Source organism: Chelonoidis abingdonii, chromosome 3, assembly GCF_003597395.2.
Source record: "Chelonoidis abingdonii isolate Lonesome George chromosome 3, CheloAbing_2.0, whole genome shotgun sequence".
Classification (NCBI taxonomy): domain Eukaryota; kingdom Metazoa; phylum Chordata; order Testudines; family Testudinidae; genus Chelonoidis; species Chelonoidis abingdonii.
In genome coordinates, this window is record NC_133771.1 from 146560573 (window position 1) to 146582811 (window position 22239).

The following is a 22239-nucleotide window of genomic DNA, read 5'->3' on the forward strand; positions in this document are numbered from 1 at the left end:
CACCCAAGGACTTTGAACAAGTCTGTCTCCCATATCCAGCTCAACCTCAGCACAAGTGCATACCTCTGATATACAAGGCAACACCACCTCTCTTTTTCCCCGTCTGTCCTTCCTTTGATGTAACTGGTAAGTTGAGGCATACTGTTTCTTTGGGAGCAGAGAATCTGGTAATTCTGTGAGTGTCCACAGGACAAGGGGCTAGGCACTTGGAGGCTTCCCAGAGGACTTGGGGTAGGGAGGACTATATAGCTAATCTGCAAAAAGACAGTAGAGCTTCAAAGGTGAGTGCTCGTGTTGCCTGTGCCTAGTGGAGTCGGCGAGCTGACTCCTGGCTGGTACAGACAAGACTTCCTCATGCTAAGGGCATGTGGTAGTGAGACTCACAACCTGGGTAGTCCAGGAAAGCATTCTAGACCAATACCAGGGAAGATCTTTTGGGCTATTAAAACAAGCCCAACATCTTAAAAACCATTCCTTTACTTGCTAGCCTTGGCTTTTGTTCTTCAGTATCCTATTTTTTCTCCAGATATTTTCAGACAATGCCTAATTATGCCTTTTCTTCCAATGTCTAGATTTCAATTTTTTGTGACCCAACAAAGATTGAATTATTGACCTCGAAAGCAAATTGTTTTAAATATTTCTAACGCTCCTAAAGAATCTAATATTTTATGATCTTTTCCAGGATTTTTCCATGTCTTGCACAGCTATCAGACTACGTCAATTTATAGATCCTACACCCTACCTCCCTCCAGGGTAAAGTATCTGGACACAGAAAAGTCACATGGGCAAAAACATCAGGATGTCAGTGATCAACCATAGGAAGGGTTGCCAACCCTCCTGGATTGTCCTGGAGTCTCCCGGAATCAACCTCAATCTCCCCATAGTTATTAAAATCTCCTGGATTGATTTTAATAGGCCAAAAGTCTGGTCAGCGGCACAGCAGGGCTAAGGCAGGCTCCCTACCTGCCCTGGCTCTGTGCAGCTCCCAGAAGCGGCTGACAGATCTGGCTCCTAAGTGTAGGATGGCCAGGGGGTCTCTGTGCACTGCCCCCACCCCAAGCACCATCTCCCTGGCTCCCATTGGCCAGGAATTGCAACCAATGGGAGCTGTGAGGGCGGTGCCTGCAGGCAGGAGCAGCACACAGACCTGCCTGGCTGCCCCTCTGCCTAGGAGCCAGAGGGATGTGCCGGTCACTTCTGGCAGCAGCCAGAGTTAAGCGCTGCCCAACTGGAGCACCCCAACCCCATGCCCCATCCTTGAGCCCCCTCCCACACCCAAACTCCCTCCCAAGCCTGCATCCCCACCCACAGCCCAACTCCCTGCCCCAGCCCGATGAGGGTGGGGGAGAGTGAGCAATGGAGAGAACAGGGGCATGGCTTCAGAGAAGGGGCAGGCAGGGGTGTGACCTCATGAAAGGGTCAGGGAAGGTGGCAGGGCAGGGGTGTTTGGGTTTGTGCAATTAGACAGTTGGCAACAATGGTACAAATATGCTGTTTAAAACTTCTTGTGGTTTAGGAAAGGATCTTTGTCAAAATAGTCTGCTCAGCACACATTTTACAAGTAAAAGCATGGAGTCTGTTTGCAAGTTAAATACTGTATCTGCAGATTTTTAGTTTTAAGCTATTAATTTCAGTGCAAGTTTCATGTAACACTTCACAGTTAACAAATTCTATTATATGCCTTCAAGTATGTTCCTAAATACAAACAGTATGTGCAATGCATGATCAAAACTGTCCTTGGTTTAGAATTACTCAGTCTTAGATTCATCTACCAAGCAGACTACTCCCAACTCCTTTATGGCCTGTCTAGAATTAAACATACAAGAAATCCCCACCACCTGCTAACAAGGTTGGACCGTGGAATCCAGTTATTCTGATATGATCTGCATATAGAAAAATGTTACTTTACCTTGGGTAAAACTTGCCAAGCATTTTTTTTAATACAAAATGTAGTTCTTTTCTTCCCCCTCACCTATTCTACTGCCCGCCCTCTCTATTCTTACCAGCCACTATGAGTAACATTTTCAAAAGCACCTATTGGGTTGACCTCACCCAGCTACATTAAGGTAAAAACTACCCATTTGTTGTCTCCACTAGCATTTTATAGTGAGATAATTAACAAAAGGTAGCTATCCTGCTGGGCAGGGAACCACACACACTTTCTGGCAGAAGATAGTTGCAGGGTGGGTGTAGTCATGTTAGTCCTAGGATATTAGTGAGACAAGGTGGGTGAGGTAATACCTTTTGTCGGACCACCTTCTGTTGGTGAGAGAGACAAGCTTTTGAGCTTCACGGAGCTTTCACAAGTCTGAGAAAGGCACACAGTGTCTCGGCTAAATACAAGGTGGAACAAATTAAGTGAAACACACCTTCCAAGATCCTTGGGTCTCACAACACGTAGTGTATTTCATCTTGGGCACTACATGCCCAAGTTACAAATATGGGGGTGAAACAAGTCAATTGCTACATTCTCAAATGACACACACATAGGGCTGCTGGAACAATTTGTATAGTGGGGGTGCTGAGAGCCTGTAAACCCTATATATGATGGAATTCACTTCAAGCCATGGGGTGCTGCTGCACCCTCAGCAACCGTTGTTTCAGCACCTATGTGCACACTGAAAAATGACAAGACAAAAACACCTTCACCTGTGGATGAACACTCCCCCCCCCCCCCCAAAGTGATCACTCTATCTGACCCCTTGGATACTCATTCTCAAAGGAAACCTGCACAACACCCACAAAAGATGAGCTTAAATTCAGAACTTTGCCCCAAACACTAAAAATCATGGACTCCAAGGCACTGGATTTATGGCTTATTACCACAATCTGCAACCCTCCTTTGTCCTACAACTGCAGAAGTGTTAATTGCCAACATAACTTTGAATGGTCTCTTGCATCTTGTATTAACTCTTTACACTTAACAATCTGTTCAACCTTCTGTTTAGCTGTGACGCTCCAAACTTGAAGAGCTCTGTGTAAGCCCGAAGGCTTCTTTCACCAAAAAGATTACCCACCTTGTGTCACAATAGTTATTAACAATTTAGGCACCTTTGAAAATTTTTACCCTGCCCCCACTGCCACTCAAGTCAAACCCTGTCCTGATTCAGCTTCTGTGTTTCCAGACACTCCCATATCATAAGTCCTGCAGTTACTCTACATACTACCTTTTGTGCTACATGATGCAACAAAGCAGTTTGCAAACTGATTCGGTTTATGCTTTACTTCCTAATGAAATGTAATGCGTGGGGTGGCGTGTCTGCTGGTAGCTTTCATTGTTGTAACTCTCAGGTCAAGAAATTTTGTCTCTCTAATGTTTCTTATATCTACTCTCCTGACTGCAACACCACTTATTTTACGTGTGTTACTTATTAGCACTGTTGTTCGTCAAGGAAAGGACATTCAAGGGTTCTATCCTGGGCAACTAGGAAGGGTACATAAGGCATGCATGCCTGAAATAACTCCAAGGTAAGAGAATAGCTTTATACAACTTTTCCTAAGAGAACCTTACTCTGAAATTCTCATCATTCAAGTTCGCTATAGGGAGTGGTAGTCGCTTCCTGGGGTGCCCTGCAGATATTCCTTTTCAACCTTGACATGTGAGAATAAGGAGAATCCAGGAAGAGAGGAAATGGTCTACAGGTCAAAGCACAGGATTGAGAGTCAGGAAATCTGGGTTATATTTCTGGCTTGGCCCTATCTATCTTGTATGTGTGAGTGATCTTAGTTGATCAGTGGTTGGGAATCCTGAATGAAAGCTGCTAGAAAGTGCAGATGAATCTTTGTTTTACCAGCACTTTTAATCCTTAGCTTCTCAACTGAGATTGCTACCCAGGGTACTAAACAAAGCAGAATTTTTCTGACGTGTAACAGTAGGTTTTTTACAGCAGAATTAATGAATGCAGTTTACACTGGTTAACTGCAATATTCGCAGACCCACCCCCTAGTTTCAAAAGTGTGGTGAACCCAACTGAACAATACTAGATTATGAAGGCTTTACTGTATGCAGTCAAGCTGTTAATGCCTATTAGATTATAACTGCATTATTCTGAGTGCTCTATTTCAGCAGGAGATTAGAAAGAACATTTATGTTGACTATCCTTATGGTTAGTCAGTGCTAGTCACATACCATGTGTCAGCATGAGATTACAAAACTATTTATGCCTTTCATTTAGACTTTTCATAAAACTGCACCCAGCTCCAGTGCAGCATGAAGTTGAAACTGAGTACCCACATGACTTTGATAATTTAACTCTTCAGAGCTATGTCCCTTTTCAAAGGACAGTGAAAAAGGCAATGAATGACTGGTACAAGCAAACCACCTACAAAGAGGAATTTGCACTGCCATTTTACAACATGGGTAAGTAGGCTTTACTAGCAATGTAAATCTTGTCTTTTGCTAGGAACTCACCCTAGTCTATAGCCCTTAGAAAATGTTTAACATATTCAAATAGATTAACGAATCCCTGTGAGAAAAGTATTGTCCCATTTTATGATAGTGGAAAAACTGACAGACGCCCTGTCTACACTAGGTAAAGAAGAGACAAAATGAACTGTTGCAGTATGTCCAGTTCCAAAGAGGTAGGCAGAAGGCAACCACTGAACTGGAACATGGCAAATCACACATATACTTAAATTTCAATCTGTATACAGCAGCTGCTCAAATGCACACCAATTAGATGTAACAAAGTTCAATTTTAGGTTCCTAAGTTATTAGAAGTAACCACATTACTAAAAGACACTTGATCTAATCTAGTCCACTTAATATGCAACCTATGAGCACGTTGATTCATTCTGGGCTATCTGACAGAAGACAAGAGACATCTCAAATCAGGAGAGTCCTGTATTGAAATGAGCAAGTACAAAGCAGTTGGTCACACTTCTAGTCTGTGCATAGTAAAAAAATTTTTAATTTAATCTTTATTTGTATTATCATGGCACTGAGAATCCCTAATCATGGACCAGGACCCTGTTATGCTAGCTGCTGTACAAACCCAGAACAAAGACAGGTCCTGGCCCAAAGAACTTACAATCTAAGTATAACAGACAAGTGCTGGAAACTGAAAGCCATGGGGAATACAAGGGAATAAGGCAATATTGATCCGCATGACAGGAATAGTCTCAGTGGCTTAGCCCTTGTCAAGTTTTTGGTAGGCTTCAGAGCAAAGGAGAATGTCAAGGAAGGTTTTGAGGGAGTTAGCTTTGTGGCAGTATAGAAGGAGCTTCTCCCAACTATGAGGGGCAGCCTGGGAGAAAGCTTTCCAGTTTAAGGTGCTTTTTTTGTCCAACATTATTATGCATTAAATGTGCTTAATTTGGTTTAGAATTAAGGATAAATAACTAACTGTGCCCTAAAGCCAGTATTAGGGGACATTCTGGCATGAAAACAGCTTAAGTATCCACTGAAAGACACTTACTACTGTTTTTAGAAAGGAGCTATGAGATTGAAGGCCCCCTCTTGTGGTACAGACCAGCTCCCATGAGAAGGAAGGTTTTCCAGCCAGACAATCTCTAAAGAGTGCCTTTGAGGAGCACTGGCCAACAACTTTGAATTTGCTGTGCCTTTTGTGAAGGTGCAGGCTTTTAACCCTCAACAGCCCAGTGTCATGGCCCAGTTCTGATTTGGATAATTGTTTCAATTTGAATTCCAGCTGCAGAGTCAAATGGAGATAATATTCTCTTTTGTTAGGAATCATACAGGACAAAATGAAACCGTTAGAGGAGCCTGATACTGCAAAGCAGCATGAAGCAAGGAACAGTGTCAATATGGCTGATAGAAACAGGCAGCTGGCAAGTTTAAGTGGGAGCAGTAATAGCTCAGAGAATGAGGGCAGACAAGCTATTGATTTCTTCTAGCATCCACATTGTGCTATACAAACGATAGGAGGCATAAGCTCTCACTCAAAGGCCTTCTTCTGCACTCAAGTATAGTGAAAACTAAAGTGTACATATGCTCTCCCTCCTTCCTTTAATCTAGGTTTTCTTTGATTTGATAAGAGAAAATATGGCAGTTAGAATCACAGAATATTAGGGGTGGAAGGGACCTCAGGAGATCATCTAGTCCAACCCCCTGCTCAAAGCAGGGCAAAATCCCAGACTTTTTTTTTTTTGAAAGCTGAGGTCCCTAAATGGCCCCCTCAGGGATTAAACTCACAACCCTGGGTTTAGCAGGCCAATGCTCAAACCACTGAGCTATCCCTCCCCCCCAGAGCAAGGCTTTTTCTCCATTTTAACTATGAAACTATAAGTCCTTTTATTAAAATTTACTTAATTATACAAACCTCTACAGTTCCCCAAGGAATCTTTCTGGCTTCAGAAGAAAAAACAGACAGGACCTCTTGACACCTCTGCTAAAGGCCTACACCCAAAAGCCCAATTTGTCTTCTACACTCAACTAGTTGGAATCATTCAACTTTTTCTGCAGATAATTGGTAAAACTTCTGATTAGTTTGTCAGGTCACACAACTGCCCTATCTACTCTGGTTCCCTACCTCCATAAAGTGCCCACTTAATAACTGGCAGAAAGTGAACTCTTCCTTTACCCTACAGTAACACCTTACCTACTTACCAATGTTCTTGGCAAACAGTGTTGGGCTGGTGGATGGCTTTATCATCTTCCTACCCCCCGCCCCTTTTTATAAACCACATCTTCAAGGTCTCCCTCTTGCTGCAGCTTGCTTATTGTGGACTAACAGATTGTTTAGGAGGATTTCCCTCACTGGAGTAGGCTAGTTGAGGGGAGAACACCAGTATAAAGATGCAGAGAAGAGTATTTTTTAAGGAAAGATGCATGATCGTCCCTGTACTTAACCATGTCTCTGCAAACATGCTGCTGTGACTAATGCAGCAGGGAGTTCCTGGAAATCCACTTTCCATTCTTGCTCTTGTGGTGTTCCTTAGTACAGTTAGTCACAAGAATAGCTCATGCATATAGGGCTATAAGCATAGAAAGCAGCTTGCCAACCAAGCTGTGCAATTCTGCTTTCACAATATTCAGCTCAGTTGAGAGAACAAATTCTAGCCTGGTAGTGTGACCAATGGACACCTGTACCCCAAGCACTATCCTATAAAGAATAGGAAAGACAGCAAAACACACACACACACACAACACGTTGTGGTGACATGCTACTCCAAAAGCATCCTTGGAAGAGACTCCTGGAAAAGAGACTGGGAATCACAAGCGCAACAGGAAAGCTTTAAAAAGACAATATTCCTGAATTCAGATCAGAGGGACTAAAAGGAAAAATGCTTTATTTTTAATTCCAGACCACGATGAGGATAAATACACACCAAGAACTGATCCTGGACCACTGACAATCTGGAGATTTGCTGATCCAAAAAATATAACCTGCCCTTGCTTGTGAGAGAAGTATTTCAGCTGAGCTTTAAGAAAATAAAAGCAACCCATTGAAGTTAATCCCGTTTGAGACTTTCAGAAGTCTGCTTCTGTTAAGCTATACTGTATCATTTTACAGTGTAGTTTGTGTTGGTGATGCTACTTGAAAACTTTAATCAAGTTTTATCTGTGAATATGAATATATGGATTACTTTGCACAATGGAGTCAACAGTTGGGAACGGAGACACTTAATTCCCAGTGCATGTTCTTGTTAGCTGTGCATTTTGGGAATATAGTAATCTTATTTAGTTTATCCTTGGGGAGAACAATTGGAGAGACCACTCCTCAGCACTATAGGGCACACTTACCCCATTTTCCTATGAAGCAGCTCAAGGAAGGGTGCCAAAACTGCAGGAAAATAGAAGTGAACATGGGAGATCTTTCTCTAAAACATCCCCTCAATAGGGGCTTTAGCAGCTGAGTTTGCTGGAGAGAAGGCCTTCAAATCCCCATGTTGCTTAGTCCAGCAGCAATCAGGGCTTTCTAGATGGAAGGCTGCTCAATACAGCTCCACTGCAACCTTCTCTCTGGCAGCATTGATCTGAATGCATGAAAGGAGCTAGGCACTTAAGTGTCAATTTTGGGAACATGGAAATGCACAAGACTCCCGCTGAAACTCTCTAGGTACCTAAACTCACTCGGCTCTTAAAAAAAACAAACAAAAAAAAAACCCCAAACTTTTTTTGGGAGTAAGAAGTCTCTAGGCAAGTATCTTTCTGCCTCTGGGTATGTACACGGCTGTGTCCCCGTGTGGTGTCAGTTGCCTCCTCTTGTGAAATCAGCTGCAATAACGTTTACTGTCTTCAAAAGGATTTTAAATCTCAAAGTTCTTCCCCTTCCCCAAAATGAAATTTGCTTAGACTAAAAACAAGTGTTTCAACTCCCACTATTAACTTTTATGGGATGATTTAATTCAATGTGCAGAGTTAAAGTCTGGGTAAAGACTTCATTCCTCCACACTGCAAAAATACTGGTATGGCAGTGACATTTATAGCAGTTTAAGGAGGCAAGACTTTTTGCTTCTCAAGCTGAGAAAACAAAGAGGCCATAGTGCAGTCTCTTTATCGTGAAAGTGCAACTTACAAATGTAGATTACGTAACTGCACTCAAAAATAACTGTACAACACTAGAGCCTACAAGTCCCCTCAGTCCTACTTCTTGTTCGGACAGTCGCTAAGACAAAATCTGAGAGGGACCGAGCGTGGAGCATGTTTTCGAAAGTCTTAAAAGAGCAACACTCCAATGTGGAAACTACAGAACCTGAACCACCAAAATAGAAAGTCAACCTTCTGCTGGTGACATCTGACTCAGATGATGAATGTGAACATGCGTTGGTCTGCACGGCTTTGGACTGTTATCAAGGAGAACTCATCATAAGCATGGACGCATGTTCTCTGGAATAGTGGTTGAAGCATGAAAGGATGTATGAATCTTTAGCACATCTGGCATGTAAATAACTTGCGACGCCAGCTACAACAGTGCCATGAGAATGCCTATTCTCACTTTCAGATGACATTGTAAATAAGAAGTGGGCAGCATTATCTCCTGCAAATGTAAACAAACATGTTAGTCTTAGCGACTGGCTGAACAAGAAGTAGGACTGCATAGACTTGTAGGCTCTGAAGTTTCAGTGTTATTTTTGAATGCAGGGTTTTTTTGTGTACATAAATTCTACATTTATAAGTTCAACTTTCATGATAAAGAGATCGCAGGAGTACTTTATTAAGTGAATTGAAATACTAGTTTATTTTTACAGTGCAAATATAATAAAAACAAAGTGAGCACTGCACGCTTTGTATTGTGTTGTAATTGAAATCAATATATCTGAAAACATGGAAAACATCCAAAAATACTGATACAGATCAGCGGTTCTCAAACTGGGGGTCAGGAGCCCTCAGGGGGTCACGAAGTTATTACATGGGGAGTCACGAGCTGTCAGCCTCCACCCCAAACCCTGCTTGGCCTCCAACATTTATCATGGTGTTAAATATATAAAGTATTTTAAAATGTGTTTTTAAATGTATAAGGGGAGGTCACACTCAGAGGCTTGCTGTATGAAAGGGGTCACTAGTACAAAAGTCTGAAAACCCCTGATATAAATGGTATTCTATTGTTTAACATTATTAAGCGCGATTAAAGTTAATCGCATGATTAATCTTTTTAATTGCTTGACAGTCCTAACAGTTTTCCTTTTATAATTTCTACAGTGCCTTTGCTTAGTTGTGTGAAGTCAAAACTAGTTCTAATCACTGACATAGAAGAAATTTTATGTGGAGCCTAAAGATTAAAACTTTAAAACATATGAATAAATATGCTTCCTTTTAATTAGCAAGAGATTTACTTTACTTTAATATGCACTCAAAGTAGAGAAGTGCAGAAAATTGTTTTAAAATTAATATTTTAAAACAATTAAATCAGAATAGTTCATAACTGTAAATGAACTTTATACAATATCAAATTTAGTTTTGCGCATTTTCTGTAAACTTGTCTTAAGCCCCTTGCACACTTCCAACAACTCGAATCACAACTTTTTTGAACAAAAACCATCTCACACACAGTTTAGACAATGTTTATAGCATTATAAAATCATCAGAATCCCTCTTTAATCACTCACTACAACAGCAGCCATAAAGAATACAACATATTTAGGAGTACAAATAATGAGGATGTAAAACCATTTGTGCAAAACTGCATTATTTTTACTGGTTAAGATTTCAGGGAAGTAACACCGCCAGAAGCATCGATACGACAATCAAGACAGAGTCAGGAAAATAATGTTACCTTCCATTTTCAGACATCAAGGATTATGTTATGAAGTAAATACTAGATGATAAAGAAAAAAGTCTGGTGGCACCATGTATAACAGTAATGGAAAGTGTCCTGGAGATATTGCCAGTTGGATAGAGAGCTGATATAGGTAGAGGTCAAAGTCTTTCAGGAGTAGCAATCAGTTTGAGAGACCAACTCTAACATCTCTTTCTATGCAAGATCTATCCTTCCAACATCTTCACTTTGTAGGCTACTAATAATACATGTAAGACTAAACAGTCTTACTGAGGAGTGTGCTTTCTTCCACGCATCTGAAATCTTTAAAACATCTGGATCATTGACTCTCTGGATTTCCCTACTCCAATCCATTTAACTGCAAAAAAGGAAAGGATAACAAAATAGTTTGCACTGTTTTACCACAAAGGAATTCAAACTCAAAGCATGACATTCTGGTAAAGAAAAAAAAGTAGTTCTATGGCTGATGTAGAAGAATATGTTGCACTGATAGTATTGATAATTGCTCTTAGAGAATGACATTTTGCATTTCTGTAGCACCACCACATTCACAGATCCTGAAGCACTTTGAAGTGCCTGATCTTGTGCCACTGACTTCAAATGGAGAATGGCCTAAAATAATAATTTCTCAAAACCCTTCTAAAATATGGAAATATCAGTTTTACAGATAGGGAAACTAAGCATATAGAAGTTAAGTGAGTTGCTGAAAGGTAACATTCTGTAAAAGAACCAGGAATACAACTCCCAACTCTCAATTTCTAGTTCTATCCTTTGATCATAAAACCATCTTTCCTCAGAGTAAATCATTCAGTACTAGTTTAGGACTGATTTAGTGTCTTACTTCTCAGTAAGTCCCAATGAAGTCAATAGACTACTTACAGAAGAAAACATTGATAACTAAACAGAAGGGTGGCAGAACTGAATCCTTATTATTATAATAAGAGTGACTAATCAAATATTGCATTCAGCTTTTCTGTTTTCTAAGTCCTACAAATAGGATTTTTTCTATTGCACAAGCATTGTTGTTTTTTTTAACAAACAAACATGCAAACAGAACAGTGTTCATGTCAGTACTCAAAATCAGTTGGCAAACTGATAACTCAGCACTGCAAATTTAGACTACACACATATACTGAAAACATTTTAGAGGTTGATCCCCTTTTAGATTTTGCAGTTAAATGAGGCTCAGCATTAAAATGTCAGAGTACAAAAGAGTCACTTTAAAGCTTATTATTCTAGCACTCTGGGTGCTCGTTAAGTTATTTTTAACATCCGACAGTCAAGGGAGTTAAATTTAAGTTACTTCTATTTCACATAGGTTTCTTGAAGCAGGAAAGTTTGCTGTACTTACCAGGAATGCCAAGCTCCATTTCTATAAAGCGAACATAGTTCTGTGCATTTACAGGCAGTTCATCAAATGTTCTTGCATTCGATATGTCTGTGTCCCATCCTGGGAATGTCTCATACTGAACCTCTACTTTATTTAAGACTTCGTGGTTCGCTAAGGAAACAAAGAATAAGTACTTATACAGTGAATATTAAATTATACAGAAGTTGTATATATATTTTTACAGAACCAATCATATAGCTAGAAGTCATTTTATCCAGCATCTTGTTTTACTGATGGTGACCTCAGAAAAGGAGCTTGCTTAATATTGCCTGAGCTTGAGAAATACTGCAAGCACAATAGTGTGAAATGACCCATAGTTTAAAAGGTGATGAAATAATGGGGATTCTCTTAATCAGGAGTAGATTTCAATTGCTCTCCCTGAGGCGGAGTCAGACTTTGGCCTACATTATTTTAAACCATGGGGTCTGTTGTTTAAGAATACTTAAGAGCTTATTGCATAGTAGAAAGTTCTCTTATGTTAGAATCTAACCCACTCTAACACAAATTCAGATTTAATGTGCCTGCCATCCTGTATATACCAGTATTTCACAATGGCACAGGTATTAAAAACAGACTTGTATATTGTTGCAAAGTGTTGGGACTTATTGTCCACTTCAAGTGAGACACATTGCAACCGAGATCAGCTGAGGTACTCGAGCTAAGTAGCCCTCTGGATTAAATAGGAGAAGACTGTAGGTGAGATATTCTTAGTGAAGAGCCTTCATCTCAGAAACTCACTTCCCCTATGAATTTCAAAGAATCCAAATCTGTTAACATTTAGAATACACCGCAACACTCTTATTATCCATATGTGAACCCAGCTCCAGGACCTGATGGTATTCACCTAAGAGTTCTGAAGGAACTCAAACGTGAAATTGCAGGACTATTAACTAACTGTCATCTGTAACCTATCATTTAAATCAGCTTCTGTACCAAATGACCGGAGGATAGCTAATGTGATGCCAATTTTTAATAAGGTCTCCAGAGGTGACCCTGGCAACTACAGGCCAGTAAGCCTCACTTCAGTACCAGGCAAATTGGTTCAAACGATCATAAAGAACAAAACTGTCAGACACATAGATGAACATAATTTGTTGGGAAATAGTTAACATGGTTTTTGTAAAGGAAAATCACGCCTCCCCAGTCTACTAGAATTCTTTGAGGGGGTCAATAAGCATGTGGACAAAAGAGATCCGGGGGATATAGTGTATTTAGATTTTCAGAAAGCCTTTGACAAGGTCCCTCACCAAAGGCCCTTAAGCAAAATAAGCAGTCATGGAATAAGAGGGAAGATTCTCTCATGGATTGGTAACTGGTTAAAAGATAGGAAACAAAGGGTAAGAATAAATGGTCAGTTTTCAGAATGGAGAGAGGTAAACAGTGGTGTCCCCCAGGGATCTATACTGGGCCCAGTCCTATTTAACATATTCATAAACGATCTGGAAAAAAGGGTAAACTGCGAGGTGGCAAAATCTGCAGATGATACAAAACCATTCAAGATAGTTAAGTCCCAGGCAGACTGCGAAGAGTTACAAAAGGATCTCACAAAACTGGGTGACTGGGCAACAAAATGGCAGATGAAATGTACTGTTGATAAATACAAAGTAATGCACATTGGAAAACATAATCTTAACTATACATATACAATGATGGGGTCTAAATTAGCTGTTACCACTCAAGAAAGAGATCTTGGAGTCATTGTGGATAGTTCTCTGAAATCATCTTTAGAGTTATTTACTCCTCCTCATAATACAAGAACAAGGGGCCACCAAATGAAAATTAATAGGTAGCAGGTTTAAAACAAACAAGAAAGTATTTTTTCACGCAACGCACTGTCAACCTCTGGAACGCTTTGTCAGAGGGTGTTGTGAAGGCCAATACTATAACAGGGTTGAAAAGGGAGCCAGATAGATTCATGGAAGATAGGTCCATCAATGGTTATTAGCCAGGATGGGCAGAAATGATGTCCCTAGCCTGTTTGCCAGAAGCTCGGATTGGGTGACAGGGCATGGATCACTTGACGATAACCTGTCTGTTCATTCCTTTTGGGGCACCTGCCATTGGCCACTGACAGAGGACAGGATACTAGGCTTGATGGACCTTTGGTCTAACCCAGTATGGCCGTTCTTATGTTCCCAGGTGAATAAAGGTGCAGTGAAGTTAATGCATGTTAGGGACTTCACTTCATATTCTTATATTTTGAAATTTTATAGGAAGGTCTGGATGTCAAAACAGACCAACTTAAAAGAATTACATCATGCCTTTTGGAGAAATAAAGCACATTTTAAAGAACTCATGTATTCCCAGGTTTTCAGAAGAATTGAGTAAGGTCAATGCTGAGTACTCTTGAAAACCAGCCAGATCTTGACCAGACAGGCCAACTGTCTTTGTCCTGTCCAGCAAATATCAGAAAAGTTAACTACATCAATAAGAACGTGCTATGGGGACAGCATTAAAAAAAAAAAACCTACACTAGCTAGATGCCCTCAATAGCGCAGAATTCCTGAATGGGTACATTGTATTAGTTTGTTACTGGCATTATTGCTTTGTTCTCTAGAAAAGGAACAGAAAAGGAACAGAAAATTTCTTGCCAATAATTTCCTTTCCACTAGCAATGTCTCCCACAATTCTTGATGTCTGGCCTGCTCTCCTCTGACTGCACCTCATGCATGCGGATCAGAGTTTTGGACGAACATGTTCTGGCCACGCCCCCTTAGCTCCTACTTGCCTTCAGATGAGTTATTCCCAAGCTGTAAAACTTTCATAACATTATTAACAAACATTCTAGAGATAACAAAATAACTATGTACATTAGACCACGGAAGATGGTCTTATGGTAACAATTCTGCTTAATATCTGACTCTTGACACATGAAACATTCATGGTGAATAGAATTGTGGGAGATGCTCCTAGCAGAAAGGAAATCATCAGTAAGACATTCTCCGTTCCACATCCTAGCATCTCTCACAATTCCTGATGCCTGGGAAGTAGCGAGCAGTGAACAGATGTAGAGAGAGTTATAGAAAAAGGTCAGAAAATGGAAAACTGTATCCCTACTCATCTCTAAATATTTGCTCAAAGGCCAAAATCATATCTGGGCAAACACCTACACCACTTTCCTGCCAAAGGATGCATCTGCAGAGAATAGGATGTGCAGTGCGTGATAAAGGTGGCAGCATTTGACTTGGTGAGCGCCTTACAAATTTCTGCTGTGAATTCATTACCTCTTTCTGCCCGCCAGGTCATCAGGGATTGAATGGAGTGTGCCCTGAATCCTTCTAGAACCAGAATCTCTGATGCCTCGTATGTTTCCACAATGCACAGTCTAACCCACCAAGCAATAGAGGACTTGGAAGCTCTTAGTCCTTGAAATTTTGACTGAAAGGATACAAACAGAACACCTGATCTCCTTGTGGACTCTGTACCTTTGAGGAAAATTTTCAGAGCCCTTTGGGCATCTAAGCTGTGACATCTCCTCAGTGAGATGCTGTGGCCTTGGACAGAACGAAGGTAGAATCACCTCTTGGGAAGAGTGGAAAGACCACTTCACCTTCAGGAAAAAATGATATCTGAGTTCTGAACACCATCTTGTCCTCAAGAAACATGCAGTAAGATTCCTGCATAGAGAGCACTGACAGCTCCAACACCTGTATGGCGGATGTGATGGCTATCAGAAGTCAAGTTGTGATGGACAAATAAAATGCTGACAAACTGACATCAAGGGAACATTTGTCAGGGCTCTCAGTACAAGTGGCCCACTTGAGGGAAAAAAAAAAAAAAAGAGGTCTAATTGCTGTCTTGGATAACTGGATCACCTTAAGCAATCTGGCTACCTGGGGATTCTCTGCCAGAAAACTTGGTAATTATGTGATCACCACACACTGGGAAGACACCTGACATGCAGAGGTGCTACGCTGGAGACCTCTGTCAAAGCCTTTTTAGAGAAAATCCAAGAATTCTGGTTGTCTTGGATTTCTAGGGTTTGCTTCACGTTCCTGGCACCAGCTGCAAAACCAGGTCCCAGTAGAGGAGTGTGCTTTCAAGTCAATACTCCTCTAGAAGTGTTCTGATGGCTTTGGAGAATAATGAGACCACTGCTTCCCTTTCAATAACCAGGCTGTCAGATGCAGCCAATTTGGTTACAGATGAAGACGAGGACCTTGTGGGCGGATGTTTTGTCTCTTTGGGAGCTGCAGTGGTGGTCCCAATTTCAGCTCTCAGGTCCGAAAACCAGGGTCTCATTCACCAATGGGGTGTTACCAATATTACTGCCACCTGTTCTCATTTTCTTTTCTAGACCATCTTCCCTAATAATGAGAAGGGTGGAAATGCACAGAGGAGGCCCTGTGGCCATTTGTGTGATTGGGTATCTGTCCTCAGGTAAGCTGGGGTCTACTTCCCTAGTGAAGTACCTAAGTCTCTTTGTGTTCATGTGATTTGTGAACAGGTTGGTTGAGAGCAGACTGAATGACTGGACAATTAACTCAAAGACTTCCTGATTCATACACCACTTGGAGCTGTTCACCTTGTGCCTGTTGAGCCAGTCCACCTTCTGGTTCAGATCTCCCTTTATGTGAACTGCCCTGAGGGAGAGGAGAGAATGTTCTGCCCACTGCATGATTTCCTTTGCTTCAGCATGTAGCACTGCCTTTCCTGCTAACACCTTTGGCATACATATGTGTGACCGTGATGGTGCTGTCTGACCTAATCAGGACTGGTTCCCCTCTAGGCTAGACTGGAACATTTGTAGCACCAGCTTGACAACTCTCAGTTCTAAAAGGCTTATGTTATAGGCCCTTCCTCCAGGTTCCAGATGCCTTGAGCTGGTTGGGACCCCAAGTGTGTTCCCCAGCCCTCCAGCCTGGCAAAAGTTGTGAGGATCAGGGGAATCTGGAAGGCACATGAGCGGCCTTGCAGGCACTGGGCTGACTATCATTTTAAGGAGTTGATCACCTATGCCAGAACCCTCACTTGATCTTTCAAGCATTCCGGGAAGTAGTACCATACATTTTAGATGAAGCCTTGAAGGCTCCTGATGTCTGACTGGGCCCAAAAAGGCTCGGTGCAATGGCTGGTCTCTTGCAGTTCTAAAACAATGCGAAGAAGTTTTGAATCTTCTAGACCTCCCCAGAAATGGATGTATCCTTGCCATCAAAGTGTCTGTGTCCATTTCCAAGTGAGTTATCTGGGCAGACAGATTCAAAGAACTTGTCTTGACATTGATAATAAAGCCATGAACCTGTAGATTCAAGGTCAGACGTAACTCTTTGTGCAGCTGCTGGGGATGAAGCTCTAGTTAAGACGTCAACCAGGAAGGGATACATGTGGATCCCCTGTGATCTGGGTTTGCTATGATTATCACCAACATCTTTGTAAAGACCCAGGGGGGCGAGGACAAGCCGAATCAGAGATATTGATAATACCTCCTCCCACATGCAAACCTTACAAACCAGCAATGGCTGGGTAGTGATAGGGATGTGGAAGTATGCATCTACCAGATTCACTGAAGTCAGAATGGCCCCCTGGCCTGACATTGTAGAGGTTAGGGTCTCCATCTGGAACTTTGTTTTCTTTATCCACTTGTTGAGTTTGGTGATATCTAGAACAGATTCCCCTGTACACTTCTGAACAATAAAGATGATGGAGTAGAACCCCAAGAATCTTTCTTCTGAGGAAACACTTTCTATTACTCCCATATCCAGGAGGTGAGAAATCTCAGTCTGGATTAGCCTGCACTTTACAGGGTCATTCAAGACTGGGGACTCAGTGAAAAATGGATGGGGTGGACCCCATAACTTGGAGTATTCCTGACTAATTATATATCTTCCTGACCCACCGGTCCATGGTCAAAGCAACCATTCCTCCAGGGCTTTCCTCCCAAATCCCGGTTCCATGTCTTTCCTCTGGAGAACCTTCTGTCTGTCTCTTTCCAGTTATTTCCACAAGGCTGAAAGTAATGCCATGGCGTGATGGCCAGCCCGTACTTTCTCTCAAAAGCATGGTGTGGCATCCAAAAGACTGTTTAGATCTTGCAGCGTTGTCTGCCACTACCTTGTCTAGCTTCTCTCAGAAGGGTTCCCATGAATTTGGCAGAGCACAGAACCTGTTTCAAGTGGCTATCCACCTTCCAGGAATGGAGCCATAGGTGGCACCTGGTCACTGAGCTGGAGGTCATGGCTTTGTCCGAGAATGTCATTGCTTCCCGACGCTGCTGCCAGGGAAGCTCTCTTTAAAATAGAGCCAAAGTTAGGGTGACTTCAATACCTGAAGGCTTTGAGATCTTCCAGCCAGGAGAAAAATGCCCTCACAAAGCCTGAGGGAGGCTGAGAAGGCCTCAAAAATCTTTGACAGAAAAATGGAGGCCACTCTCTGTGGGGTCTTTAGAACTCCTCTTCTGAGGGGATAACTATATATTTAACCAGAGATACTATGCAGCATCAACCTTTGGTATCTCAGTATTCCAGACTTTTGGTTCCTAAATCCTACAGAACATAAGATCATTTCTGTTAATGTGCTTGCTCTTGTCTGGCTTATCCCATTCATCCCCAATTACTTCCTCAAAGGAGCAGTATAGGAGAATCACAGCCTCAGGGGAGGATTTTGAGGGGAGAAATTTGCTCAGAGGCTTACTCTTGGAATTGGCCTTCAATTTCTCAGGGGGAAAAAGCTTCGCTGAATCTCTCCCTGGTCCTGATAGGAGACAGAGCCCAACAATTCACCCTTCTCTACGGAGGAGGGGAAGGAAGAGGAATCAGAGGACTCACACCTCCTAAATCTTCTACACCTTTTCTTCCCCTTTTCACACTTTGATTTATTAGCTTTTTTAGCTTGCTTTGCGAGCTTACAAGCTCTGTCACAGCTTTGGTGAGGCCTTTTGCAGCTAGCCTTGCTAAGAGCCTGAAATTCTTTCCTGAGAGCTCTTTTTGAGTCCTTGCCTGCTGGGTCCGATTCCGTCATGGAAGTGGGAGGGGAACCTTTTCCAAAGCCCTCCTGGCCAAACTGGAAAGGATAGAGTATGCTTCTGAGCTCTGCTTTTCTCAGGGTGCTCTAGACCAATTTTAGGATGGGGTACACTGCAGGTCTACCTTCTGGTCCCCAGGGGTCCCTGGGACTGCCCAGAGTTGATTGAGATCCTCCTCATCCTTGGAGTTCTTCCCTGCTCTGCCCATAAACTCCTCGTCCATTTTTCTCCATGTCGGAGCTGCAGATGCTCAGGTGGGTAGAGGCTGGGTACAATTCACCATCTGCTGAGCTTGCAGTTTCACAGATGCAGCACCATTTGGATTTAATTTTTTACTTTTTAGACTGCTCTACCATACCTGGAAACTGCAGAGGAGCCAGTATGGAGCAATGCAGCTGATGTTCCAGGGTGTTCCAACATCTGGCTAAAAATGGCCTGGGGGAGTAGGGGCAGGGAGGAAGACTACTGCTCACTACTGCCCCAAATTTTGACAAAAAAAAAAATCCCCTTTAGGCAGATGTGAAGGCAGGAGCTGTAAAAACCGCCATCCACACGCTGCCACAGAGGAACAGAAACTAGAAGCAAGCAGGAATCAAGTGGGGTGGCCTGACCATGAGATTCTAAAACTATGATCCACCTCCATGAACTGCAGAGAGGATTGCATCCCAGATGTCAAGAATTGTGGACTGCAGGGAAAAAAAATTCAAATCTTTACTGAAATAAGCTGATCAATAACTATCCAAAGGAGATATTTAATAATCATGAGATAAAGTCATCAAGTAGAGTTTCTAAGGTTTTTCTTTAAAACATTTTTATCACATCTCTATAAGTCATCATGTATGTGGTTCTGAGATCCTCATACATGATCCATGCAATTACATTTGATTATCTCACCTGCTACTAATTAATCTCTGCCAATACTGCATTAAAACACTAAAATCCCCTAAGCAGCTTCAAACATTCTTCAAGTAATAACTTGTGACCCTTTAGTACTAGAATTATACACATACTAGAAAGTGAAAAATCCTAGCTCTTCCATTCCTGTAGAAGCACCCATCAATATCTGGAGATATTAAACCTCAAAAATGCAATATTATTATGCATGGAAAAATACTATTTTAAATAATTTATAGTATCTAAACTTATTAGTTCTATTATTCCCTCCCTCTGTGACTTGTACAGTTAGATTCATGTAATAAATCAGGATGAATAAAAGGTGGCAAAAGAATAAATAGTATCAAGAGTAAAAAAAATTAGGCATTTTAAAAAAAATTTTCTGCAAACTATTTGGCAGATAGAAGAAATACAGGATGTAGTGTGAATGCCTTTTAGGCACTCATTGAGATGACATGTATGGCTTTGGCACTTCTGCACCCCATGAGTTCACGATTGCACAAGTTTTATCTACATATACATCCTTTTTAAAGCACTCTGAACACTTTATGACCTCACAATACAGTAATTATAAAACAGACTCACCAGGAAAATGAGGTATGATTTCACCATTTAGTATGTAAGCAACTCCAACTTTGATTTCTGGAAATGCATCCAAGATATCCAATTTCATAACAGCCAATCTATTTTTTTTTTAAACAGGAAAAAACAAAAACAAGCCCTTTCTCTGTTAATGACATTTTATAAACTAAGTTACTGGGCTAAAACTTAACTACATTTCTTTCCACTTGTCACATGAAATATTAAGCTCCAAAGCAACGATGAATCAAATGAGGAATAATTTTTTGTATGTTTAATAACGGAAGTTGTTGTTTCTATTGTTTTTTCATTGTTTTAAAACAAAGTCCATGCCAATAAAGTAAGATACAAGCAAGACAGCTGTTGGATTGATACAAAATCTATTGAAATCAATGGGAGTCTCTGGACCAGATCCTGAATTATGCCCTATTTCACACAAATATGATAAGATCACAATTCAAGGGACAGACTTTCCCCCTCTTAAACAGAATGAATGGTCTACAGCTTTAATGGAACAATTACAGTGGATGAGAAGCTGGATATCAGAAGTGTGCCCTTGTTGCCAAGAAGGCTAACTGCACATTGGGCTGCATTAGTGGGAGCACTGCCAGTAGATCGAGGGAACTGATTATTCCTCTCTAATTAGCACTGGTGAGGCCACATCTGAAGTATTGCATCCAGTTTTGGGCCCCCCACTACAGAAAGGATGTGGACAAATTGCAGAGAGTCGAGCAGAGGGCATAGGGGGTTGGGGAACATGACTTATGAGGAGAGGCCGAGAGAACTGGGCTTATTTAGTCTGAAGAAGAGAAGAGTGAGGGGGAGGATTTGATAGCAGCCTTCAACTACCTGAAGGGGGGTTCCAAAGAGGGTGGAGCTAGGCTGTTCTCAGTGGTGGCAGATAACAGTACAAGGAGCCATGGTCTCAAGTTGCAGTGGGAAAGGTCTAGGTTGGATATTAGGAAAAATGATTTCACTAGGAGGGTGGCAAAGCACTGGAATGGGTTACCTAGGGAGGTGGTGGCATCTCCATCCTTAGAAGTCCTTGACAAAGCCCAGGCTGGGATGATTTAGAAGGAGGTTGAACCAGGTGACCTCCAGAGGTCTCTTCCAACCCTAACCTTCTATGATTCTAATTACTTAGGTTGCTTTGTTTACTATTTGACTTTTAACAGTCACATTAACATTTCTCATAGAAAGCAATAGGACAATTACATAGATTTCTCACAGCATTTCTTTTCATCTCATTCAAAGGAGCCAAGAAGCATAGAACAATATATTTTATGATCACTTCCATATTTTTTTTATTTTAAATGTGTGATTGACAAATTGGGAGTTAATCTAGTACACTAATTAAAAAGGTCCACAAAAAACTTAGCTCAGTCATTTGATGTATAACTAAGTAACAAATATGTGGTGACAGCATTAACTAATTTTGGACAAATTTAGTTCAAATGAGATAAAGCAATCTTGAGGTGTGTCTAATGAATGGCTTCTAATGTATTTGTTCAGCATGCTGTTATACGAACAGAGTTGAAATTAAACATTAAAAGCACTGTTCAAACACGTAACTAGATGCACAGATAACCAAAACTGGGCAACTTTTAAAATGTTACTTGTCCAAAAGCAGGCAAGGACAAAGAAAATGAATGGGAAATTTTAAATAAAGATTTACATCTACGCTGCTCCATCTGTTATGCTAGACCAGGGATCGGCAACCTTTCAGAAGTGATGTGCCAAGTCTTCATTTATTCACTCTAATTTAAGGTTTCGCGTGCCAGTAATGCATTTTAACATTTTTATATGGTCTATTTCTATAAGTCTATAATATATAACTAAACTATTGTATGTGAAGTAAATAAGGTTTTAAAAATGTTTAAGAAACATCATGAAAATTAAATTAAAATGCAGAGCCCCTCGGACTGGTGGCCAGGACCCGGGCAGCGTGACTCCCACTGAAAATCAGCTTGCATGGCACCTTCGGCAAGCATGCCATAGGTTGTCTACCCCTGTACTAGGAGTTTCATCTGAGCTTTATTTCACTGCTACTTGATTTTAATAAAAAATTTCTCAGAGGTAATTTGCAGAGTTTTAAATTGAAAGTTTTGTATTGATTTAAATCTACTCCTTGGTATCTAGTACCACTGGTTATTATATACTAAGGCTCCCCAGCTCTAGAATCATGAAGTGCCCTCAGATGCTTTAAAAAAAAAAAAAAAAAAAAAAAAAAAAAA

The 22239-nt window shown here is 41.2% G+C and overlaps 2 protein-coding genes across 2 annotated transcripts in view; one reads left to right on the plus strand and one right to left on the minus strand.

The window, feature by feature from the left end:
- The first annotated feature begins 691 nt into the window (after nucleotides 1-691).
- SPMIP3 (sperm microtubule inner protein 3) lies at nucleotides 692-9848 on the plus strand. Its single transcript, XM_032801122.2, has 4 exons — nucleotides 692-753; nucleotides 3376-3468; nucleotides 4176-4360; nucleotides 7267-9848. The coding sequence occupies exons 1-4, from the start codon at nucleotides 692-694 to the stop codon at nucleotides 7362-7364; spliced, it is 438 nt and encodes a 145-aa protein (XP_032657013.1). The 3' UTR covers nucleotides 7365-9848.
- Nucleotides 9849-9950: 102 nt separating this feature from the next.
- Nucleotides 9951-22239, minus strand: part of ADSS2 (adenylosuccinate synthase 2) — a 95528-nt gene continuing 83239 nt past the window's right edge. The window contains exons 11-13 of the mRNA XM_075063478.1: nucleotides 20012-20119; nucleotides 11533-11682; nucleotides 9951-10539 (exon numbers count right to left, since the gene is read on the minus strand). Of these exons, the coding sequence (XP_074919579.1) occupies nucleotides 10487-10539; nucleotides 11533-11682; nucleotides 20012-20119 (311 nt within the window). The 3' untranslated portion in view covers nucleotides 9951-10486. The remainder of the gene's footprint in view (nucleotides 10540-11532; nucleotides 11683-20011; nucleotides 20120-22239) is intronic.